This window comes from Episyrphus balteatus, chromosome 1 (assembly GCF_945859705.1).
Source record: "Episyrphus balteatus chromosome 1, idEpiBalt1.1, whole genome shotgun sequence".
In the NCBI taxonomy this organism is placed as follows: domain Eukaryota; kingdom Metazoa; phylum Arthropoda; class Insecta; order Diptera; family Syrphidae; genus Episyrphus; species Episyrphus balteatus.
Genome location: NC_079134.1, coordinates 97,624,707 through 97,647,987, shown reverse-complemented (window position 1 = coordinate 97,647,987; position 23,281 = coordinate 97,624,707). Strand labels below are relative to the sequence as shown.

The window sequence follows — 23,281 nt, the reverse complement described above, 5'->3', positions numbered from 1 at the left end:
TGCTAGAAATTCTGCCAAAAATTAGAAAAGGGTTTGGAAAATGTTAAAAAGCGCGCGCTTTTTCAGGAAAATATTTGATCTAATTGTAAAGAATTTTCATTTTAGGATATAATTATATAATATCCTTTAATACGAACAGAACATCATTGTAAGTAATGAAACTATTTGTTAAAAGGGTTTTTTTTGTTGGTGTGTCTGTTTTGCGAATACAAAGCCAAAACCGGACAAACAAATAAAAGTATGTCTTTATATAATAGAAAGATAAGATTAAAAAAAATATAAAAACCGGAAAAACACACAAAAGTCTATCTTTATATAATAGTGAGATTAAAAAATATTAAAAAAATATTTAAAAATCTATAAAAGGATTTCAGAGCTTGTATTTATATTTAAAAAAATAAAAACAAAATATTTTTCAAAATAAGCCAGACAAATGTACAAATAAAAATGAAAACTTACAAGTTGCTTCAGTAAAAAAAGACTATGCTATCTCCGTCTCTCTTTTTGTATGTATTTTCATTTGAAAATATAATTCTATCATTAAATGAAAAAATAAATATTACTCATTTAAAAATCTCTGTTCCAATCTACTTCAATTTAACAAAAAATGTGCTAAATGTACTTCTTTTTTCAAAAATGTTAATGTTAATTTCTTCGTTAATACTTATGATAGAAACTTCAGTAATGTCTTGATTTTTAGAAATAGGTACTATTTTATTCAACTGCACTTAAAAAATGTTAATATCTTTTTTTATTGCTCAGATATTAACTTTTAAAGGGAGTTATTTTTTTCTTACCCATGATAATTTTTTACTTTGGAGCCGATGTTCTTGGATAAATTTATTCTTATCAAGAAAAAAATAAATAATGAACAAAAATGTCATTTGGAAGTTTGCGAAAAAAAACTCGTAAATTTTATGATATTTAGGAAAATTTGCATCATGTAAAATCTTTAGAAAATGTGTTTTTTTTTGCATATATTATCAATAATATCTTGGAATGCAATATTACTAAGCATAGTTTTAAGTATAGTTGCGCAAAATTAGAACAAAGTCGATTAAACCGTAAAGGAGATATATGGGAATAATACAAAAAATTCAAGAATTTCACTTTGATACAGGGCGAGTAAGGAGGGGTATAGATAAAAATCTGAAAAAATAAATTGATTTTTCTTAATCATTTGGAGATGACTGAAGGAATACGTATTCCTTAATTAAAAGACAAAAAAAAAACAGAAAAACAAATAAGGACCGACCTAATGCTCATGCATACATAAAAATATTTGATATGAAAAGTTATTGTTTTTTTTTTGTTCAAAAAAAATTAATGAGTTAGGGTTTGCAATTTTGATAAATAAAATAACATAAAAATCTAAGCAAATTACGACTCACAAAAAGCCATTGTTAAGCATTCTAGGAGATTCTTTTTTAGAAGGTATACTGTATGATTAAATTACCAATTTCTTTCAAAAAATAGACAATGTCAAAAGACATACATACATATTTCATGTTCTAAATTTTAGAATTTTTCGATCGATATATAACGATGCATGATACGCACGATATGTAGAGCATGGTAAAAGTATTCTTATCTCGTCGAATAGCCGAGTTATTGTCAAAAAAAAACAATTTTATCTTTTTTCAAAATGGCGGAAAAAGCTCATAGGAAATCTTGGTCGAAAACTTCAAGTTAAGCTTTTCTAAGCACCCCCTACAACATATCTAAGCCGGTTTTTCCGACGAAATGACTGGACTAAAAAAATATTTTTATTAAAAAAAGGATATTTTTAATTCTACTACTTTTTTTCTACAACGCTGGTAACGCTTGATTTTTTTTTTTTTTAATGCAAATATTTTTCAGTTGCAATAATATGTTTTTTTTCAATAAAAACCTATTGGTTTCAATAATTTATTTGATCTGATTTAATAAAGAGCAAACTCATTTTTGTTATTAAGTTCGAACATCCCACATTCCCGTATTAAAGTTGTTCTTCAACGAAGAATGATGAATAAAAAATGTTTTTTGTTAATACTTTTTTTTTGATGATGTGCAGCAACCAACATCATTTAAGCACAAGCTGGAAAAAGATTCCCATCCTAACAAAATATAAATATTATATACTATTGTAACGTACACACATACAATTGAATATAGAGTTCGAATTTAAACTCTAGTTATGTAGCTTCAAGTGTCATAAAAATGCATCCATTTATTAATATGTTGGAAGAGAGCACAAAAATATGACTGTGTTAGTGTTATTGAGTCAGAGATTGTGAAACTTACATGTGTTTTTGTTTGTATTTCTTGTCTCTTTTGTCTTTTTTGAGTAATTTTATAGTTTTTGTTGTTTTCGTTACTCGCATAAAAAAGATGTGCAAGGTGAATGAGCAGAATTGAAATCTACTTCCAAGTACTTGTTTGTTGACAACCAAACATGGGTTATTCAAATGTTTTTCCATGCGTTGTTATGTAGAAGACGGTCAATTTTAAATTCATCAGACTTTGTGGAATCATTACGTGTTACATAATGTGCTAAAGCAGAAGTAAAGTTATGAATTAAAAAAAATAATCAATTGGGACAGTTTTTGATTCTAGATTATGTGTAATTACTTTTAAGACAGTTGTCGTCCTGCTATACCTTCGAGTATTAGCACTAGTTTTCAGAACAAAATTGCAGCTTGAGTTTATAATGCGGATGCGGCAAAAACTATAAAATTCTGGTTTTCCAAAAGTTCGAATGCGGGTAGCGAGGAAGCGACACAACTTTAAATTAATTAACCATGAATTTACTACCTTATAGTCCTAGAAAGCATACTCACAAAGTTTGAGCAGATCGTCAATATATTTAGCTCGAAATTTGCGCAATGTCTTTTAATGGAATAAGCTTCTTAACTTTTTGAAGATGTCCATAATAATGGTTTTAATTATTTTTGATAAGACGAAACATTGCGAGGGTATGGACGCCATCTTAAAAGAAGAAACCGTCATAAACTGTTGTTAATTTTCTCTTCTTTTGTAATACACAAATTTTTTTTTCAAAAATAATGCCACTTTTCAAGTAATAGGCAAGATAAAAGACAAGATAAAAATATTTTTTCGGACTTTTTGGTAATTTTTCATGTTGGCTAATATATAGATTTAGATGACGACTCTTGTACATCCGGGTTAGGATCTTTACCAGAAGCATTGCGGAAGCTGATAAGTTTGTATTTATCAAGATTTATGTCAATTTCTTATAAGGTTAGATTTAACTGAATTGAGGACCTAAATTAAATGGTATCATCTGCATAAAGGAAAGCTTCTGAATACAGGTGCCAAGTCGGAATGATATGAATTATAGGTTTAAGAGGAATGGGCTAATGATTGAACCTTACCGAATTCCTGCATACGAGAAGTCGATGGGCTGCTCCGTTGGTGTTCATACGCTCCACATGACTTAGCCATCTGAACCGCGGAATTTTCAGCTTTCTGACCAGGTCCATTTCTTCTCCTCCAATCTCAGCCTATGCACACTCGAGGGAACATCACCCTCACAGATATCGTTTTCGAAAAATACTGAGACGCTGCCCTGTATTATTATGACCAATACCGAAAGTAGGTTAAATTCATGGGATTTGTAGACCAGACCTGAATACCAAACTGAGTCGAACACAGCTTTTAGATCTAAGGCATAAGCTACTGTAAATTCTTTCTACATCAGATTATTTAGAATTTTTCCTTGGATATGTAGGGCGGATATGTGGTCACTTATACCATAGTTTGTTTCATGAAAGTGAATATCGTCACCGTAAAGCGAAATTGTTCTAAGTCACAAAAAGCAAATTTTACAGGGGACGATTTTTAAGTTCAAATTGGTTTAAGGCGACAATTTTCTGCTCGTTTGCCATTCAAGTTATGTTTTTTATAAAGTTTGTTCTTTTCTTTTGAACAAAATATACACTTTACCTCATTAGTAGGTGCATACTCTTTTAAAATATTTTTTAAAACTAAAAACCCAAAATTGGACATAGAACAATTCCTATACAAGTACGTTTTTTCCTTAAATAAAAAGTGGACTTAGAAAAAAATATGATGGGAACAATTAGAACAATCACGAATACTCGGGCTCATTTTCAAAAGGCTACTTCCCTGTTTTTATTGTTATATGTCTGAAACCCCGCTTTTTAAAATCGCGTCAAATCTCGAAAATTCCGTTTTTTACAAAATACAAACGTAATGCATAAATAAAAAAAATCATAAGAAATAGACAAAAAATTAGTAAAACTAATTTTTTGCGTCGTAAAGCACACAGAATGTGTAGGTACCTACAACACATTATGAAAACGATATTTCTTTATAAAAAAAACATAAAATAATTAAAACTTTAAATTGAGTTCACGGATAAAAAAGAAATTTTATTTAACAAAATATCAAAACTGTTGAAATGCATCCAAATATAAGTTGAAATATAATTAAATAAAATTTCTTTTGATTGTATTGTGTGTGTAATCATTTCAAATTATTATAAATCTATCTATCACGATTTGATTGTTCTTCTGAAACTTTAAAGTAAATATTAGTTTGTTAATTGATTTCTTTTTAATATTACATTGTTTACTTTTTCATATTTTTTTGTTATATGTTATATTTTTTTGTTAAAGGTTATAATTAGCTAAATGCGTTTTGAAAAACCTCTCATTTTTAATTTGTTTTAATTTTTCACTATCCCGATTTTGCAATCAAAACAAGTTGTTTTATTTTAAAAAATCGCGCGATTTTTTAAAATAAAGCAACTAGTTTTGATTGCAAAATCGGGATATTAAAAAACGGGATTATAAAAAGCGGGATTATGAAAAACGGGATTTTGAAAAACGTTAATATAAAAAGCGGGATATCGAACCCAACCCAAATTATATTATATGCGGAATGAAATTTTTTTGACAAAAACGGTTTTCAAATTCGGAAAGAGCACCCTCAAATTAGTAAAACGGCATCATTAACTCATTTTCGGTAAAAAGTGGATTTAGAACAATTTTGCTTTACGCCGACGATATGTAAAAGTTCAAATCTGCGTAGAAGGTGGGAACCACCCGGATAATTTACAGTAAAATTTACTAATGATAATTTGGGCATTTATAAGACAGTATTAATTTTTTTTACAGTGAGTGAGGGGGTCTATAGAACTGATATAATATATTAAAGTGAGGAAACACCGTTAAATGATACAAAATTTTTTACTTTTTAATCACGCAGGGGTATTCATATTCATGAACGGTGTAAACTTTGGGTAAACCTGGTAAATTGGGAAATCTGTTTACCAGAGTTTACACCGTTTCATGAATACAGTTTTTCCCACTTGAAAACTCAAACAATGTTGCAGAAAGCTTAGTTTTAGGAACAAAATGGCACATACATTTTGAAGTAAAATGTTGTGAATTTCACTATTTAAAGTTTATATTTTGCAATAAAACATCTAAATTTAATAAGAATGTAGTAAAAATAAACAAAATAATTGTATTGCAAACCAAAACAAACAATTTAATTTGAAATATTTAACGTCCGAAGCAAATAAAACTCAACACCACAAAAAATGTTGTTGATCGTCTTCTCGACATAAGCCACTTTTTACATCACAAAAAAAATATAAACATAATCCGAAACACCCTCACGCCTAATAATTTTATTTACCTTTAGAGTAAAAGAACCGCAAGGTATCTCATTTTCAGTAATTTAATTAAGAATTAAATAGGAATTGAAACAGATTTGAGAACAAACTGTCACCAAATGACTTTTTGTCAATTCATAATTGTCAAACCCAACAAAGGAAACAAAATTATGTTTTAATAATTAAAAATAACATAGTTTGAAGTAATTTATTATTAAAACTTATCGCTCCGTGGCGCGATGGTTAGTGCGATGGACTTACTCCAGTCAAAGCGTCGGAAAAAAGGGCCTAACCTTGCGCACAGAGGCACTGTCAGTTTTTATTTCATGTATCGATAGGGGTATATTAAAAAGGCTTAAACCCAAATTCTCACCACCTGATCATTCTTTTTAGCGGAGTTATTCACAAAAATGCATTTTTTAGGATGTTTTACTTCTAAGCTAATATCTTGCACCGTTTACAAAATAATAAGGCAAGAGTTTGCTAAACAAAAAAATGCCTTTGACTTAATATTACATATTTTTTATTTGTTTCAGCAAAAATAATGTACATCAAATCGATAGAAAATGTTGTAACGAACAATCAATAGCTTTATTTTTTGTCGTAGGACATTCTGAAGCCGAGTTATTCGCAAAATACGATATGTTTGGGTGTTTTCGCACCGGTTTTGCATACGTTCATTTATCAATTGCTCGGCCATCTTTGGTGATAAAGAGCTGATTTTTTCTTTAAAATGCAGGACATGAATAAGGCTATAAAATAGGTTAGAAAAGTGTCAATCATGATATAAGCTTTTTTCGAAATAATGACAAAAATGTGTTTTTTAACAAGAATTTGACTTTAAATGAATGCCATTTTGTATTTACTCACTCAAATACAATGAAATTACATACAACGATAGAAAATATTATAAGGAAGAGAATGTATGTTTATTTTTTGGTCTACGACAATCTGGAGCAAAGATATTAGATTAGAAGTAAAACATCCCAAAAAATGCATTTTTGTGAATAACTCCGCTAAAAAGAATGATCAGGTGGTGAGAATTGGGTTTAAGCCTTTTTAATATACCCCTATCGATCCATGAAATAAAAACTGACAGTGCCTCTGTGCGCAAGGTCAAATGACGCTTTGACTGGAGTAACTATTTTTTTATTTTTTTTTGTATTATTTTTTTTTTGATTTTTTTTTTTTATTTTTTTTGGTTTTTTTTTGGTTTTTTTTTGGTTTTTTTTTTTTTTTTTTTTTTTTTGGTTTTTTTTTTTTTTTTTTTTTTTTTTGATTTTTTTTTTATTTATTTTTTTTTTTTTTTGATTTTGAACTTTATTTGGCTCAGTGGCCATTTATATTAAATGATAATTTACATTTTATATTTATGTTACATTCAAAATAATTTACCTATAAATTTTGGCATATATAAATATTTGATTTTTAAATTGATTCAAATTGTTGATATTTCTAATGTTGGTTGGAAGATAGTTAAAGGCCTGTAATCCCATGTAAAGTATGCTGGCTTGTGCTCTACTAGTTCTGGTCCGGATAATATTGAACTCTTCTACATTTCTTAGGTTATATGGTATTACTCTTCTTGTAGGTACACTAGATTGTAGGTATTCTGGTCAAAGATTGTGTTTTATTTTGAATACAAACACCATTGCCATCATATAAAGTCTTTGGTTGATATTTAGCCAATTTAATGATTCAAGCATTGAAGTTATTGAGCTATACCGATCACATTTTAGTATTGTTCGCATGGCTTTGTTTTGCAATTTTTGTAGTCTAGTTTTTTGGGTTATGTTACACAAATAGAGAAGACTTGCAAAATATTCAAAATGGGGCTTGACAGTTACATTAAACACTTTTATTGCACTATTTTTAGAAATGATTTTACGCGTCCTTCTAAGGACTCCTAACTTTTTTGACACTTCGTCGCCCTAATATTGGAGTGCCGTATACGCCAAATTGCATTTTTTGAACTAGGTATGCAGTCGTATGTTTTCGAAGTTGCTCTTTCCAAATCTGCTATCCGTTTTTTTTTTTAAATATTTTGACAACTAAACGAATTGAAGATGTCCAATAACATGTATATAAAAGACACATTTTAATTATATATCATACTAAAATATCAAAAAATACCAGCGGTTAGTTCTTTCGCAATTATCTTCCGAACATTTAAATGCGATTTCCCAAAAATGTAAAAATGGCGTATACGGCACTTCAATACTAGGGCGACGACTTTCTTACATATGTGGTCTATGTGTTCATTAAATTATAATTTGTTATCTAACACAATGCCAAGATATTTAATTGAGATTGTTTGTTCTATTATAGTATTATTGATTTGTATGTTAAATTGCAGTTCAGGTGATGGATTATTTAGTATCATAAATTTTGTTTTTTGTGTTGAGAACAAGTTTATTCATATTTAGCCATGTATATATTGCACTTAAGTCTTTTTCAATATTGTCTTTTATTAGATTTAAATTATTTCCTGATATATAAAGCAAGGGTTGGGGTCAAAATTCTGCCGGGGTCAAAATTCTTTTATCAAAATTCTGCTTTCAAAATTCTGCTTTTCAAAATTCTGTTTTTCAAAATTCTGCTTTTCATCAGAATCTTTTCAAAATTCTGCAAAAAATTAAAAAAAGGTTTGGAAAATGTTAAAAAGCGCGCGCTTTTTTAATTTATTGCAGAAGTCTGTAAAATCATCTTTTTGAAAATTTGTCATTTTTTTAAATGCGTATTAGGTAATTTTTGTTTTATGAATGAATAAATTTGAAAATTTTAAGAAAAGGTTTAATATAAAAGGGCAATTCCATGGTAACTCACGTTACATTCACTAAAATTTCCAACACATAAATAATTTTTTTTTTTTTCAATTTAAATGTAAATTGATACGAAATTACTATCCATGAATGGAGCATAACTATTACTTTCATAATTAACTAAAAAAATTGTCTTTATTTTTAACATTTGCTTGGGAAAAATAAAAGTTTGATGGTAACTCACGTTACAAAAATCGGACACGAATTTTAAGAGTCCGACAGTATGAAGTTTTTATGTGAAATTAAGAATCTCAATTTGTTTTCAATGAAGATTCCATACATACAAAATTACAAGCTTTTAATATGAGTGACAAAACCAAACATTTTTTCAATATTTAGAGGAAAAATTTTAAAATATTTAGGTAACTCACGTTACATTATTTTGGTAACTCATGTTACCTGCGATTTGTGGTTCCAAAAGTAAAGAAAAGATGCATTTTCACTCAAGTTTTTTTTTAACCGAATAGTGTGTAACGAAGCTTGCTTAAATGGTAACTTATTTTAGCACTCACGAGGGGATATTGTCATCGTCACTATTAGACTCATCATATTTTCAGTTTGCTTCTTTTCCGTCATTTTCATGTGAAATTCTTTTGTTGTTGGCAAGCTTATGCTATAAAAATGCTTTAAGATTATTAAACTCCCTGAATTTTATGTCTATCCAAAAGGGAATACAGCAAAGAATCTTTTCTTGCAACTTGCACAAAGAGTTGCCGTTTGCAAATAGTAATTTGCTAATAAAAAAAGTAAAAAAGACTGCATAATTTGTTCAAAATTCGTGTCCACTTTTTCATGGAATTACCCAAAACATTTCCGAAAATAATTAAAAATTTATTTATTTATCAAATAAAGATGAATGTTCAAAAATTTGAATAAGAAAAGGAATATTTTGTATCAAACAACATCGGTTCCAATTAGTTTACATATTTCATTTGAAAGAAAGTCAGTGTATGGAATTCAAAAAATATTTGCGACACTTAAATAAAAAAAATTAGGAAAGTACCAATGTTGAATTACATTAATGAGGTCTATTTTTCTTTAGCCAGTGCATATGCTATAAAAAAAAAAAAAACAGAATTGGCAGAATTTTTTTGTTCAAATATAATACTGGCAGAATTTTGAAAAGCAGAATGTTAAAAAGCAGAATTTTGAAAAACAGAGTAGAAAAAAAGCAGAATTTTCGCTAAAAAGGCAGAATTTTGAAGCCAGAATTTTGACCCGATCCCATAAAGCAACCCGTCATCAGCAAATAGTACTAGTTTAGAATATTTTATCACTTTTTCCATGTCATTTATATAGAGCAGAAAGAGAAGGACACCTAGGATTGTTCCTTGTGTAACTCCTATATTCACTATTGCAGGGTTTGACATTTTATCGTTGACTGTTGTTTTCTGAGATCGATTGCATATAAAGGATTTGAACCACTTGAGTTCCGTATTTTTTTACACCATATTTCTTTAGCTTATTTAATAATATAAAATGATTGACTGTTTCAAAAGCGCGTTTAAGGTCTAAGAAAACAGCTATAACACAATTTTTTGAGTCAATTTCTCTTTTCCAGTCACTTACTACAAAATTTACACAAGTTTCACATGAATGGTTTGAACGAAAGCCAGATTGGTATACACTAAGATGTTATTATTGTCGAGGTGTTCTTGGAGTTACATGGATACAATTTTTTCTATAATTTTTTCATATAATGGAAGCATATTTATGCGACGGTGATCACTACATTTAATTGCAATTTTCTTCTTTTCGTCTTCTATTTATTTTATTAGATATAAAATTAGACTTTGCAATTTCAATTTGCTTTTTATAATAATTTCTATATTGATGATAAGTCTGCCAGTCACTGAGTGAATTGGAAAGAGTCACTGTTTTATAGAAGTTTACTTTACGTGTTTTTGCACTTCTTAATGTGTTATTAAACCATTCTCCGTGGTTATATGGTACAACTCGTGTTACAACCATACTGTCGACTAAATTTTTTAATTCGTTAGCCAAATTGTCGCTTAGCACATTTACGTTGTAAGGAATGTCATGGTCGAAATCGGAAAAAAAGGGTTCATTCTAAGTTCATTTATGAAATGTTCTTTATTGTACTTACAATAACTTAAAAGTTTTTTTTTGCGAAGAATTGACAAAGCTTCCAAGAGTATCATTGTCTTGAAAAAGTACATCTCTGCTTAGCCTTTCGGATTCGGCGGTAAACCGTATATTTCAGTCAATGGAGAAAAATCCGAAAAAAATTGTGACGTCAGCTAAGTTTGAATGCAGTATTGAAGAGTACAAATCTCAGTTTGCGTATTGTTTGGTCTTGTGGGGCGTCTGCCATTTTGAAAAACGCGTTAGTCTCAATATCTCGAGAACGACTGGTCGGACAGAAAACTTGCATATACTTTTTAGATTGGAAACATAAATATCTTTCTTTCTCAAGGAGTAATACTTTCAGAGTTACAGTACCGCAAATTGTGCGTTTTTTGATATTTTAAATAACCATTAGAGTTAAATGGTAAACTTACCAGCTCCGGTGCAGTTGGTAAGTTTTAATAATAAATTACCTCAAACTATGTTATTTTTAATTATTAAAACATAATTTTGTTTCCTTTGTTGGGTTTGACAACTATGAATTGACAAAATGTCATTTGGTGACAGATTGTTCTCAAATCTCTGTTCAGCGCTTTCTTCTGAACTAAAAAGAAAAATCCCTATTACTGTACTTCTTATTCTTAGAATTCATCTCTCAGTTATTTATCTCTTTGTTTATTTTTTGTTCCATTGTTTTGACGTTTGATTTGGTGGTGTGGAGATATAAAAGTTATAAAAACATGAACATTTTTTTTTGAAAATTTGAATATGTTATTATTTTGAGCGCTCTTCACGAAATATTTTAATTTGAAATAATTTTTTTCACAATTGAATAATTTAAGAAAAGTTGCAGTTGTGTGAAGTTGCAGTTGAAGTGTTGGATTTGAAAAAAATTGGATTCAAGTGAGAAACTTGTCCCACCAATTTTGTTTGCTGATTTTCGAAATGATATTGAGCCCTCAGAGATTTTTTCTTGGACGCGCATCACTTTTGCCGAAAGGAGCGTGCATTTCATAACAAGAAAAAACAGACAGGTCAATGTAATTTTGTTAAGAAATTCCAGTTTTCTAAATGTTGTTCTCGCAACATTTTAAAACGACAACATGATTGGGACCGCATATCAAGTGCTACGCTTAAAATTTGGGGTTCCGATATTTTCTATGGGATGCAACATCTATGTATTCTATTACCTTTGTTAAAATGTTCACTAACATTAACAGCAAAATCGATGAGATGAATAAATTGGATACTGATACTGTTTTTGAGATTAACTAATTAAGAGAGTTAATATAGGAAGGTACATGTAAACAAAAATTGAAACCATCGCCTGGACATAAATCTGATGTAAGCGACGGGAGTAAAAAAAAAACAGCTCCTACTCTCCATTGTGTCTAAGATAGTTAAAGACCAGCAAACCGAACAACACTATCCAAAAAGAATGTGGCTTGAAATGTTGCATATAATCAACAACAACGATGCTGTAACCTGACGATCGGACTGTGAAAATCTCAGCAATAACTAAAGCTAAGCTGGCTTTAAAGGCAACTTTTAAATAGAAGTGATTTTGTTGCAAAAAATAATTTTAAATTTAAATTAAGAAATTATTTTTGTTAATAAATGACTGATGACGAGCATAATCACGCTATAAACGTCGCAAAGCCAAGAAAAAAGATCTTCCATTTGGTCTAAAGCCTACTTAATACCTACGTTACATTTATTTAAAATATAAAGGTCACTAAAACCAAATCACAGATACTATAGTTGCAATCTTTATAACTATAACTTTATTATCTGTGACAAAAACTTTTTTATTGCAAACACTATTAAACACTATTATTGCCACAAGAAGCGTGATCAAACTATTTTTTTTGAGAGATTCCAATTTTTTAAGGAACTCCCTAGTTCTCGCAACATTACTAAGGCAAAAGCATTGAATAATTACACTGGTCTGCAAAATTTAACTTTTTTTTTCTCCTTCAAATATTTTTTTGATATTATGAAAGATTAGACTTTCCTGAATCTAAATCTGGTTTCAGAAAAATTCTATCAGGTACCATTTTTGTAAAAATGATTTTTGAAAAATGTGGGTAGTTTCTAAAAAATCAACCTTTTAGATTTATTTGAACTCGTGCAAAATTAAAACTATTTGTAGCATTGAGCTCAAATTTGGAGGACTTATTCCTCGTAATATGGCCTATCGATTGACACTAAATATGTCCTTTTACATTAATGTTTTCTCATATTTTAAAATACTGATTTATTAAAATTAGCAGAAATATCGAAATCCTTTACTTTTTAGAAAATCCTACAGGAACAAAAACACCTTAATTAAGGAAAATGTAAAATATCAACGCTCATTATATTTAAAAAGTCAAATATGTAAAGAAAACCATAATAAAATACATTAAACAAAATTTGTACGTGTTTTGTAATTTTATATACTATTTATCTATTTAGAAATATCTTATTTGTAATAAACCATTCGATAAACTGCCTTGTAAAGCTTCAGATTTGTTTCTACTAGAAACAAAAGTATACTTTTCTTATAGTTTTTTATGTGCTGAGTTAGAATCCGAGGTCAAAAAAATTCTATCACGTGAGTATTTTAAGATATTCGCATTAAGGTATCACAAAATCAAGTTTTTTCTTAGAAAATCTCAATAAAAACTACTATATCTCACAAACCAGAGCTGACCGAAATTTTTTGAGTTCGGATTCAAAATCAGCACACTAAAGTCCATTAGAAAAGTATATTTTTGTTCTAGGGAGAAAGATATATTAATTTTTAGAGATCATTTTTTTTATGATAAGATATGCCAAACCTACTAAACTTACTTAAATTAAGATATCTCGGAGAAGAAAAGAGATATTGAGAACATTGAAACTGAATTTGAAAGAAAAAAATAAGTTCTTTTATAAACCGTAACAATTTTAATTGAAAAATATTACATTATGCCAAAATATTTCTTCGAAAACAGCAAAAAAATGTGTTTTTGAGATTTTCTAACAGGAATATCTAAAAAACGTGACGTGCTAGACCAATTCTGAATTCGGATTCGGAATCAGCATACAAAAATCCTTTAGAAAAGTATAAAGGAGGATTTCCTGGCAGACCAGTGTTATATACAGGGTGTCCCAAAAGTTAACGTCGAAACGAAAACGGTAGATAGGGTAGGTGGTGACAGTTATCAAAAAAATAATAAAAAAAAATCGCAGCCATATATTTTGGGAGTTATGGGCATTTGAAAAAAAGTCGAAAAAATGGTCACCCTGTGACGGTTTTTCATGTGCCGTGACTACAAATCTTAATTTTTCTCATTTTTTTCTTTTGTTACGGAACCTTGAATAACCCTGTTATCAAATGCATTCAAAAATTTTAACTCAGCTGCATCAGTTTTAAAGAAAATATTACTTTTTTATCCAAGTTAGTACTAAAAAAATTAACATGACTCTAATTCAATGAGCCGTAGTGTAAAAAAAATGCACTACGATGTTTCGGCAAGCTGCCTTAAAAGTTGGTGTGTTCAATTCTTTTTTCAAAATGGTATAACATTGTTGGGAATATTTCATAAATAACCGAGATAAAATTTTTTTTCTTAAGAAATCCGACTTTTTTTTAGGTAATTGTTCCATATTATCTAAGTTTTTGTATTCTGAAAGGTTCTGAACACCAGTGTTGTGTAAATTTTCAGTTCAAAACTAACTCTCTGTCTGCACATGTAAGAACTTTTACAGAAAAGAATGAATAATTAAAATAAACCAAGAGACGTCTTTCTTTAACGATCGCTTTATTACAACTTAACAACTATATCATCATTTCGGATAAGGAAAGTACATTTCTTGCAAATATAAAAAAGAAAGACAACGGTCAATTTAATCATACGATGAAAGCATATAGGTATATTCTAACGTAAGATTATATAAAACATCGAATGCACAATATTTTTGTATTAGTGAGTGTACAGGGTGTTTTGGAGTACAAAATAATCGTTAAGAATAGCACATTTTAATTAAATAAATTATGTGTTATCCTACACACACGGGTGCGAATTTGGCAGAACAAAAATTAAAAAAATACGATTTCTTAAAAAAGGGATCACAAAAAAGTCTCTTTATGAGGGTGAAATATTCGAATTCCTCGAAAAATTTCACATTAATTTCATATATGATTCTCTATAAAATATAGATCTCTATAAAATATAGATCTCTATAAAATATAGATCTCTATAAAATATAGATCTCTATAAAATATAGAGACCGAAAAAAGTTCTAGCGACATGAAAAAGTATAAACCAAATTCGCACCCGCCTACAGAGGGTTAAAAATAAAATATTACAGATACAAAAAAGGTTGACAGGGGTATAAAAAAAATTCTAAAGAATTCCAAAATCAAGTTATGAAAGGTTTTTTTTTAAATGAAGGTACATTTTTTAAAAGAAATTTGAGTCATATAATAAAAAAAAAAAATTAGACGTCTAATTCGGTTTTTTCCAAAGCGTTGTGTTTTGAAAAAGACTTACGTTTTTAGGGAGCTCCGTGAAGCCAGAACTGCGGCCTCCAAATTTTTTGAACCAAATTTGTCTAAGGCCCATTTCACACTTAGCCGGGAACAGGGTAAACGGTTCGGATAGCCGATTGCTAGATACACGTTCTTATGGGCGCCTTTACACGATTAAATTGAAAACGTATGAAGAAAACCGGCTAGGCTACCCGGGCCGGTTAGACGGTCGCCGATTATGTGTGAAATGGGCCTAATTCGTTTGTCCACCGTTTGTCCACCGTTTGTCCACCCAAAATTTTCTGTCTAGCCTTCAAAAAAATTTTAGAGCAAATTCTTTTTTTTTTATAAGAAGTCTGAAAAATGAAAAATCGTCTCAAACGCTCAAATTTTGAGATAGACGAATAAAACGTTTGTCCACCTCGAGTTCTATATACATACCAAAATTACACGGTGTTACAAAAATGAGGTTTTAAAATATACGCGGGCGGACACCTATCACGTTTTGTAAAGCTAGTCGCACTGATTAAGAAACTGTATGGTCACCGTAGTTATAATATATTGATTTAAAAATTAAAATTAAAAGTACAATTTTGCCTTTCGGAAATGGTATCATTAATTACTGTAAGTGTTGCCGTTGTTTTTTAATAATTTTTTTTATTTTGATAATTTAGTCAGACCCCCCTCCCAAAGAAAAAAATGTTTGTATTGAACTCCTCTACAAAAACCTGTTATCAAATCCTGGCGCCCAAGTTATCCTACTACGTGCCAAAACATTTTTGTTCTATACCTAAAAGTTCGAATTACTGTATCTGGGTTGAAATTGTAAAATTTTTTTTTCTAAGCCAATTTTAAACTGATTTTCATAAAAAATACTTCGTTTGATTTGGAAATAAATATTATTTTAGAATATATTTTTAAAACAGCATATTGTTATGAAAATATATACTTTAATTTGATGTCGAAGTTGGGTAAATGACGAAAAAAATGGAATTTTTGAACTTTGACAGCTTATAAATTCTAGGTGGTTTAATCGAATTACATGTTTTATACGTTGTTGAAAAGGTATATTTATCGAAAATGGGTAAAAATTTGACGAAGCTAGATTTTTTCAATGGGTGAAGGTCAAAAAAACCGTTTTTTGCCTCTAACTCCAGATTTTGGGGGTGTTAAGGATTTTTTAAATACAGTTTCTTAATCAGTGCGACTAACTCTACAAAACGTGATAGGTCTCCGCCCGCGTATATTTCCTACCCCCCGTTTAGGAGTAATTCATAAAAACTGAATTTGCATTGAAAAATTGAAATTCCCATAAAATTCCCAAAAATCAATTCTTTTCAAAAATTCAAACTGATGTCTCCTACGTTTAGGAAATATTTAAAAAACAAAGTCTCCTAAAATCCCCAAAAATTACTTTTTTTCAAAAATTCAAATTTCTATCGTTTGTCCACCTCGAGTTCTTTACGTATACCAAAAATCGTCGTTTGTCCACCCTACGTTTAAAAGTTGGGTGTACAAACGTAGGGTTGACACCTGAAACCAAACTTAAGGATTTAAAAGCAGAAACACAATGACGCTTTGCCGTCGATTTTGACAACTGCGAAAAGTTCAACTATAGGAGATCTGTGTAACCTCACACAATGACGCTTTTTCTACGTACGCTTTTTTGACAAACGTAAGGAAACGTAAGAAAGCGAGCAAAAGTTCAACCAGACTGAACTTTTGCTCGCTTTCTGACATTTATCAGACATAGTTACAGTCACCCACATAATTATTGCGCCAAATATGAATAAAAAAAATAAATTATTGCAAAACTAGGTGTGTTTTTTAATTTCTCTTTATAGATGTTGCACATAAAAACGAAATCGAGATATTTTAAATAAAAAAAATTTACGTATTAAAAACAACAATAATTTAATGAATTTGTAGACTAAGTTTTATTGTTTGTTCTGTTTAAAAAACAATTTATTTTGATTGGTTTTGTTTTTATAACTATAGGATTAAAAAATAAACAAATTTCTATGCATTTTTTAAACACATTAATATCCTTCTTCATTTTTCCACATTTAAATCAAGATAAAGACTTGGCCCAATAATTTTGTAAGTGACTGTGTTTTTTTTTATTTGACAGCAGATTTTATGTTTTATGTTTCAAGATTTTATGTTCTACTTAAAAATATAAGTTTCTAAACTAAAAGCCTGTTTTCACTAGACCCCAAATGAGGTAATTTCCCAAACTATCTCATTTCGAATGTCAAATAGGAAAAAAATTCAATTTGAAATTTGAACTGACCCAATTTTCGAAATTATCTCATTTGGGCTGTAGTGAAAACAGGCTATTAAATATTTTAGTAAAATGTAAAATCTTATTCCCTACTTTATTCTGTTCGTAAACTGTCACATAATAAGTCTGTTCAGCGAGGATTTTTCTAGATCAGAACAGGACAGGACAGCACAGTTTCGTGAGAAACGTCAGATCAAGTTAGAACAGTCATTTAAACGTCAGTTGTCAAAATAAAAAACAAATTGTAAATTATATGAATTTTTTGCTTATCGGTTCTCGTTAGTTTTATCTATTTTTTGAGTTTTTACTGCGGAAAATATAATTAAAAATTGTTTTTAGTTAGAAAAACCACGAGCACCCGAGAAATATTCGCACAATTAAATCAAAACAAAAAGAAAAAAATGACAGCTTTGCTTTTGACACTAGTCTGTTCTAACCTGATCTGACTCAAAACCAAGAACAGAAAATCCTGTTCTAAACTGTTCTAGTTTTGTCAATGAACAGGAAACTAGAACAGTTCAGCACAGAAAAAATCTCAATGAACAGCAAAAAGCTGTACTTTTCTGCCTAGAACAGTCTAGCACAGCGTCAGTGAACAGACTTAATATTATTTTATGTAGAACTTAAATCCTTAAATTTTCTTAGAGACAATTTCCTCAATTTAGTTAAAAATCCTTAGAATTTGTCTTAACCAAATATCATAGATGAGCTATAAAAGCATCCGTTAGTCCCACCTAGTGTCCTATAAAAACCTGCGTTTGCCTTTTTGAAATCAATTCAGAATTTCAAAAGTTAGTTCTCAGAAACCATTTCCTTGATTTAATTAAAGAACCTTAAAAAATGGAAGACATTCCTTCCCCACACTTCTTACGAAAAGTTTTTCAGTATTTAAGTTTCAAATACCACCATGACATGGCAGATAAATTTCTCGACTTCCAGTGGAGATTCCAATGAAAAATAAAAATTGATATGTACATATGTATCGCATGGAGTTACAAACACGATATTTTTTCCAGAATAGATAAGTGAGAAATAATTCGTTTTTTTAACGATTCGAAAAGTTATCGCCGAAGTTTAAAAACATGGGCCTAGAAATATATTCAAATAAAGCAAAAACAAAAAAAGATATGTACCTACCTAACTATATACTTTTTTTAATTTTTTAAAATTGATCATATTTTGCTTTGAAATACAAAGCAAAACAAAATTCGAGATTATTGTTATTTCATATTTTTATTCCTGAATATCTTTTACTACTTTGTTTTATTGGTGTGAGAAAGAAAATTCTTGTAGGTCGTCTCTAAAAAAATTATTATACAAACTAAATTAGTATTCTTCAACTCACCTGTCAGAAGATTCCGATGAATCATAACGATCGGAGCAGCGTTTCATTTTATTTCTATCATCTGTTGTCTCTTCCAAGCCCTTTGTTGATTCCATTTTCTTTTTATTATCCAAAGAATTTGAAATTAATCTTCCCGGCAACAATGGTAGACCGAAATTTTGATTTTTAGCTTTTGAATTGGATTTTTTACCACTGTTATGAGCAATTTTACTATCATAAGGAGGCACATTAGGTGGTGGAGCACAAATATGATTTAACGAAGAACATTTTGAGTTTGTTTGAACATATGATGTGTTTGCTGTTACAACAGTCGCTAACAAAGATGATGACGGTGATATAGATGATGAGTTACACTTTGAACTTTTCAACATTTTCATTGAATCGCATTGATTGATTTTCTTTTGCACGGTTTTTTGATTTAATGAAGGTGGGGAAAACATTTCAGCATTTTTTTTTGGAAGCGTAATTTTAATTGATGCCAATGATGATGACGACGATGATGATGATGATGAGTTGGGTGATACAGCGAGTGATTGTGATAATGATGGTGTTGAAGACTTTTTTTCTCTTTTAGTAGTCACTTCACAAGCAATTTGCATTGTTTTATCATTTAAGGGCAGTGAAATTGGTTGGGTGGAACATGGAGGGTAATCAGAAGGGTGTCTCTTTTCGTAAGGACTACTAACGTTATTTGGTTTAAAAGTATTCCTTTCAACACTACACAACATAAGGTCTGTGTTTGAATTTATCGATTTTTCATGCACACTTTGACTGTTGATTATTTCAAAATCCACTAATGCGTTAGAAATAGAAGCTGCTGGTTTCACATGTGAATTTTTATCGATTTGAACACGAATACTTGAGGCAGCATTGCGATTATTTATTGAATAACTATTGTTACTGCTTCCTAGTTTCAACTTATCGAATGCAGACAGCGCGGACGTTCCTGAAGCATTTAAAACTTCATCTGCCATGTTAGGAATAATATAATCTAGACCAAAACGCCGTATTCAATTTCGCCCACCGTCTAATTTTGAATGAACATTTTTAATATGTAAATTAATTTAATGATATGAAAACACCATGGAAAATATTGTTTTTTAACCACAAAAATTATTAACATTTTAATTAAATTTAAATTTGTTATACAAACAAATTCAAGAACGTGATTTTTTTTAGAACAAAACATAAAACAAAACAAAGATCAGCAGACGAAACCGACCGTGCAATGGTGCTTTGGAGAACCCTCAGCAAATAATGAAAATGCATAGAACTGCTGTGTTGCGTCTGTGGTGGTGGCATATTGCGCGAGTAGTACCGAGAACAAAGTGCAAAATTGAATGCGTGCGAGCAAAAAGAAGAACACTACCATCCATTGCATTTTCTTGTCAATCATCGTCTTCGTTGTTGCAACTTTTCAAAGTTACTTAGTGGTTAGATTTTATTTTAACAGGTACTCAATTCCTAAAAATGTTCCTTGTTTAATTTGATTTTATATTTTCGAGTTATATTTAAATGTGAACATACTTTAGACCATTGTAATTCCTTTTATTCAGCAGTCCACACTATACTCAAGCTACCCAATATTTTGAAATATGTATGTATAACCTTTTCAATAATGGCACAAATTTTGTTTTTATTGACCAAAGTCAATAACTGTCGATAAAAAACGTAAAACAATGTTATCTCTTTTCAGCGCACGTGTATATGAAACAATCGCAAAGTAATGAAAGAATGCATTCAATTTATCTTTCATGTATGGGAACAAATCTTTCTACAATCCCAAAAATTGCAGTTTCTTGCCCTCATTTCAATTCGCTTTTACCATGCCGAGTTAAATATGAAGCTAACCAAAAATGGAATGATAGATAATCGCGTAGAATTATTAAATTTATTTTGTAGAACATTCACATTACATTCAAATTACTAGTTATATTAAGGTTCACAAATCACGAAGAATTGGTTCAGAAAATCAGAAATCCATTAAATATTTTAGTTCGCTTCATTTTTTTCCCCGAACAAACAATAGAAGGAGCCCAACAGCAACCGCTCTCCACTGGCACTCACTCACATAAAGACACTGTTACTGTTATAAATTAATATGGCATATAAAAATAAAACATGGTATAAAAAGACATGAAAATACCATGAAAATAAAAGTATCTTTCAGTTCTAATTTTTTTTGTATGTGATATTCAACTAGCCAACAATAGTCACTGTATTATTACCCCGTTTGTATGACCGATTTAAAGATCGAATTGAAACTGAATCGAAATTTCGATCCAGGTATATGGAAGTACCAGATCGAGGAATCGAATTGAAATAGAATCGAAAACACAATTTTTCTTTTTAATATATTTGCAGTAAAATAGAAAAATCTAACCAAAAACAAAGTGCAAGTAAAACTAGATATCATTAGACATACATACAGTGAATTTGCAAATAAGAAGACAATCACAAACAATTTCCATCATAAATTATATTTCGAGTATTCAATTCATTCGGTATATATGCATATTTTCGATTCGATTCAGCTCCCCGAGTCGGATCGGATCGACAAATCCGGATTCAATTCGATTCAGGTATATATAGACCTAAATCCTGATTCAATTCCGATTCAAATCGCCATACAAACGGGGTATATATGTATATAAAAGTTTTCCTGATGGTGAACATGATTTTTATTGCCGCACCCGCCTTTCTGATTCTATCCTTGTTATTTTTCTTGTTGGGAATTTTTTCGTGTCCGATGGGGAACTTCCAACGTTTGTCAGTATAAGAAAATAGTCAAAAGAAAACAGAAAAAAAGAAAAAAAATGTACAGCTATAGCTGAGCTGGGCTGGTGAAGACATAAAAGCAGAAACACAATAGGGAAGTTCGAACATTTGTCCTTGCCCTTCAAGCAAGAAAACTGAGTTCAACAAAGACACTCCGCCCTCAGAACGCGAAAAAAGGGGTTGCACTCACACACTTGCAACTTTTTGTGTATGAACACAAAAGTCGAAGGAGAAGCGTGGTGAAAAATGAGAAAAGGAAAAGAAAGACAAGGCCAACAAGAGCCAAAGCGTCATTTTGTTATTTTTTGTTGAAGTGTTTGGTCGCGTCGTGTCTCGTGTCGTTGTTTGTATAATGTTAGTTTATTAATTATAAACAATTTTATTAAATTATAAACAATATGGAAAACAAAAAAGGTATGTTTTATATATCGCTCAAAGTGTTTGGGTTAAAATGTTGTTTCTTCTTGTGTTGTAGATGAAGAAAAATCTAGAAGGTGAAACATGCGATTGGGAATTAAAAAAAACACCAACAACAGCAGCAGCATCAAATGAAATAAAATAAAAAAAAAGTTATTGTATTTTATATTGTATTTATTGTGAAAATTTCGTTTGCCAAAATAAAATAAAAAATAAAACAGTTTCAGTGAAAAAAAAAAATAAATCTTGTTCTTTTTTTGGTCGCAAATGCGAAATGTCATCCCTTTCTTATTCCTCTTTCTGGTAGGTTTTCGCTGCTCCGGCTCAGGTCCGCCTTCGGCTCCGTTTTCTCGGAATGGAGATTTTCACCACACCAATACATATGCAATCGACTTCGCGGTGATTATAATTTCCATACTAATTTGAGCCGCCTTCGGACCAGTTTCTGATCCGAAGTCGGACTCAGCTCCGCCTCAGGCGGAGCGGATTCGGACCGAGGTCGGACCTGTTTGCTTGAAGGGTTATTCCTCTTTCTGGTAGGTTTTCGCTGCTCCGGCTCAGGTCCGCCTTCGGCTCCGTTTTCTCGGAATGGAGATTTTCACCACACCAATACATATGCAATCGACTTCGCGGTGATTATAATTTCCATACTAATTTGAGCCGCCTTCGGACCAGTTTCTGATCCGAAGTCGGACTCAGCTCCGCCTCAGGCGGAGCGGATTCGGACCGAGGTCGGACCTGTTTGCTTGAAGGGTGTCTTCTCTTTCTATTTACAGTTACCATTTTGACGTTTTAAACTCGGCGAAAATCAAAACAAACCAGCTCAAACAAACCAACAAAACAAAAAAGCAAAAAATACAGCATAGAAATATATTTTAAATTCCGTAATTTTTTCGATTTTTAGACACTAAATTAAGTTATAGTAGAACGTTACTACCAAAAAAACACTTGAAATCGATTTGTATGAGTTTTTTTTTACAAACAACAGTTCTTTAAAATTGCGCGCGTCCTTGAAAAATTTGGTTTGTTTTGATCTTCACCCAGTTTAGGAGATATTTTTTTCTATTTTCTTTTGTTCTTTTGGTACTGACAGATGAGCGAAATTCCCCTTCAAGCAAGAAAACGGAGTCCAGAAAAGACAGTCCGACCTCCGACCGAGAAAAGCGGGGTTGCACTCACACACTTGCAACTTTTTGTGTATGAACACAAAGTCGAACGAGAATCGTGGTGGAAAGTGAGAAATGGAAAAAAAAGTGAAACAGACATAGCCAACAAGAGCAAAAGCGTCATTTTGTTATGTTTCTTGAAGTGTATAGTCGCGTCGCGTCGTGTCTCGTGTCGTTGTTATTATAATATTAGTATAATTATAAACAATATCAAATTATAAACAATATGGAAACAAAAA

At 30.5% G+C, this 23,281-nt stretch overlaps 1 protein-coding gene across 1 annotated transcript in view; it reads right to left on the bottom strand.

Moving 5' to 3' along the window:
• The window catches only part of LOC129906642 (zinc finger protein jing), a 113,739-nt gene extending 93,858 nt beyond the window's left edge, over positions 1-19,881 (bottom strand). Inside the window, exon 1 of the mRNA XM_055982472.1 lies at positions 18,682-19,881. Coding sequence (XP_055838447.1) covers positions 18,682-19,655 — 974 coding nt within the window. The 5' untranslated portion in view covers positions 19,656-19,881. The remainder of the gene's footprint in view (positions 1-18,681) is intronic.
• Positions 19,882-23,281: the final 3,400 nt, after the last annotated feature.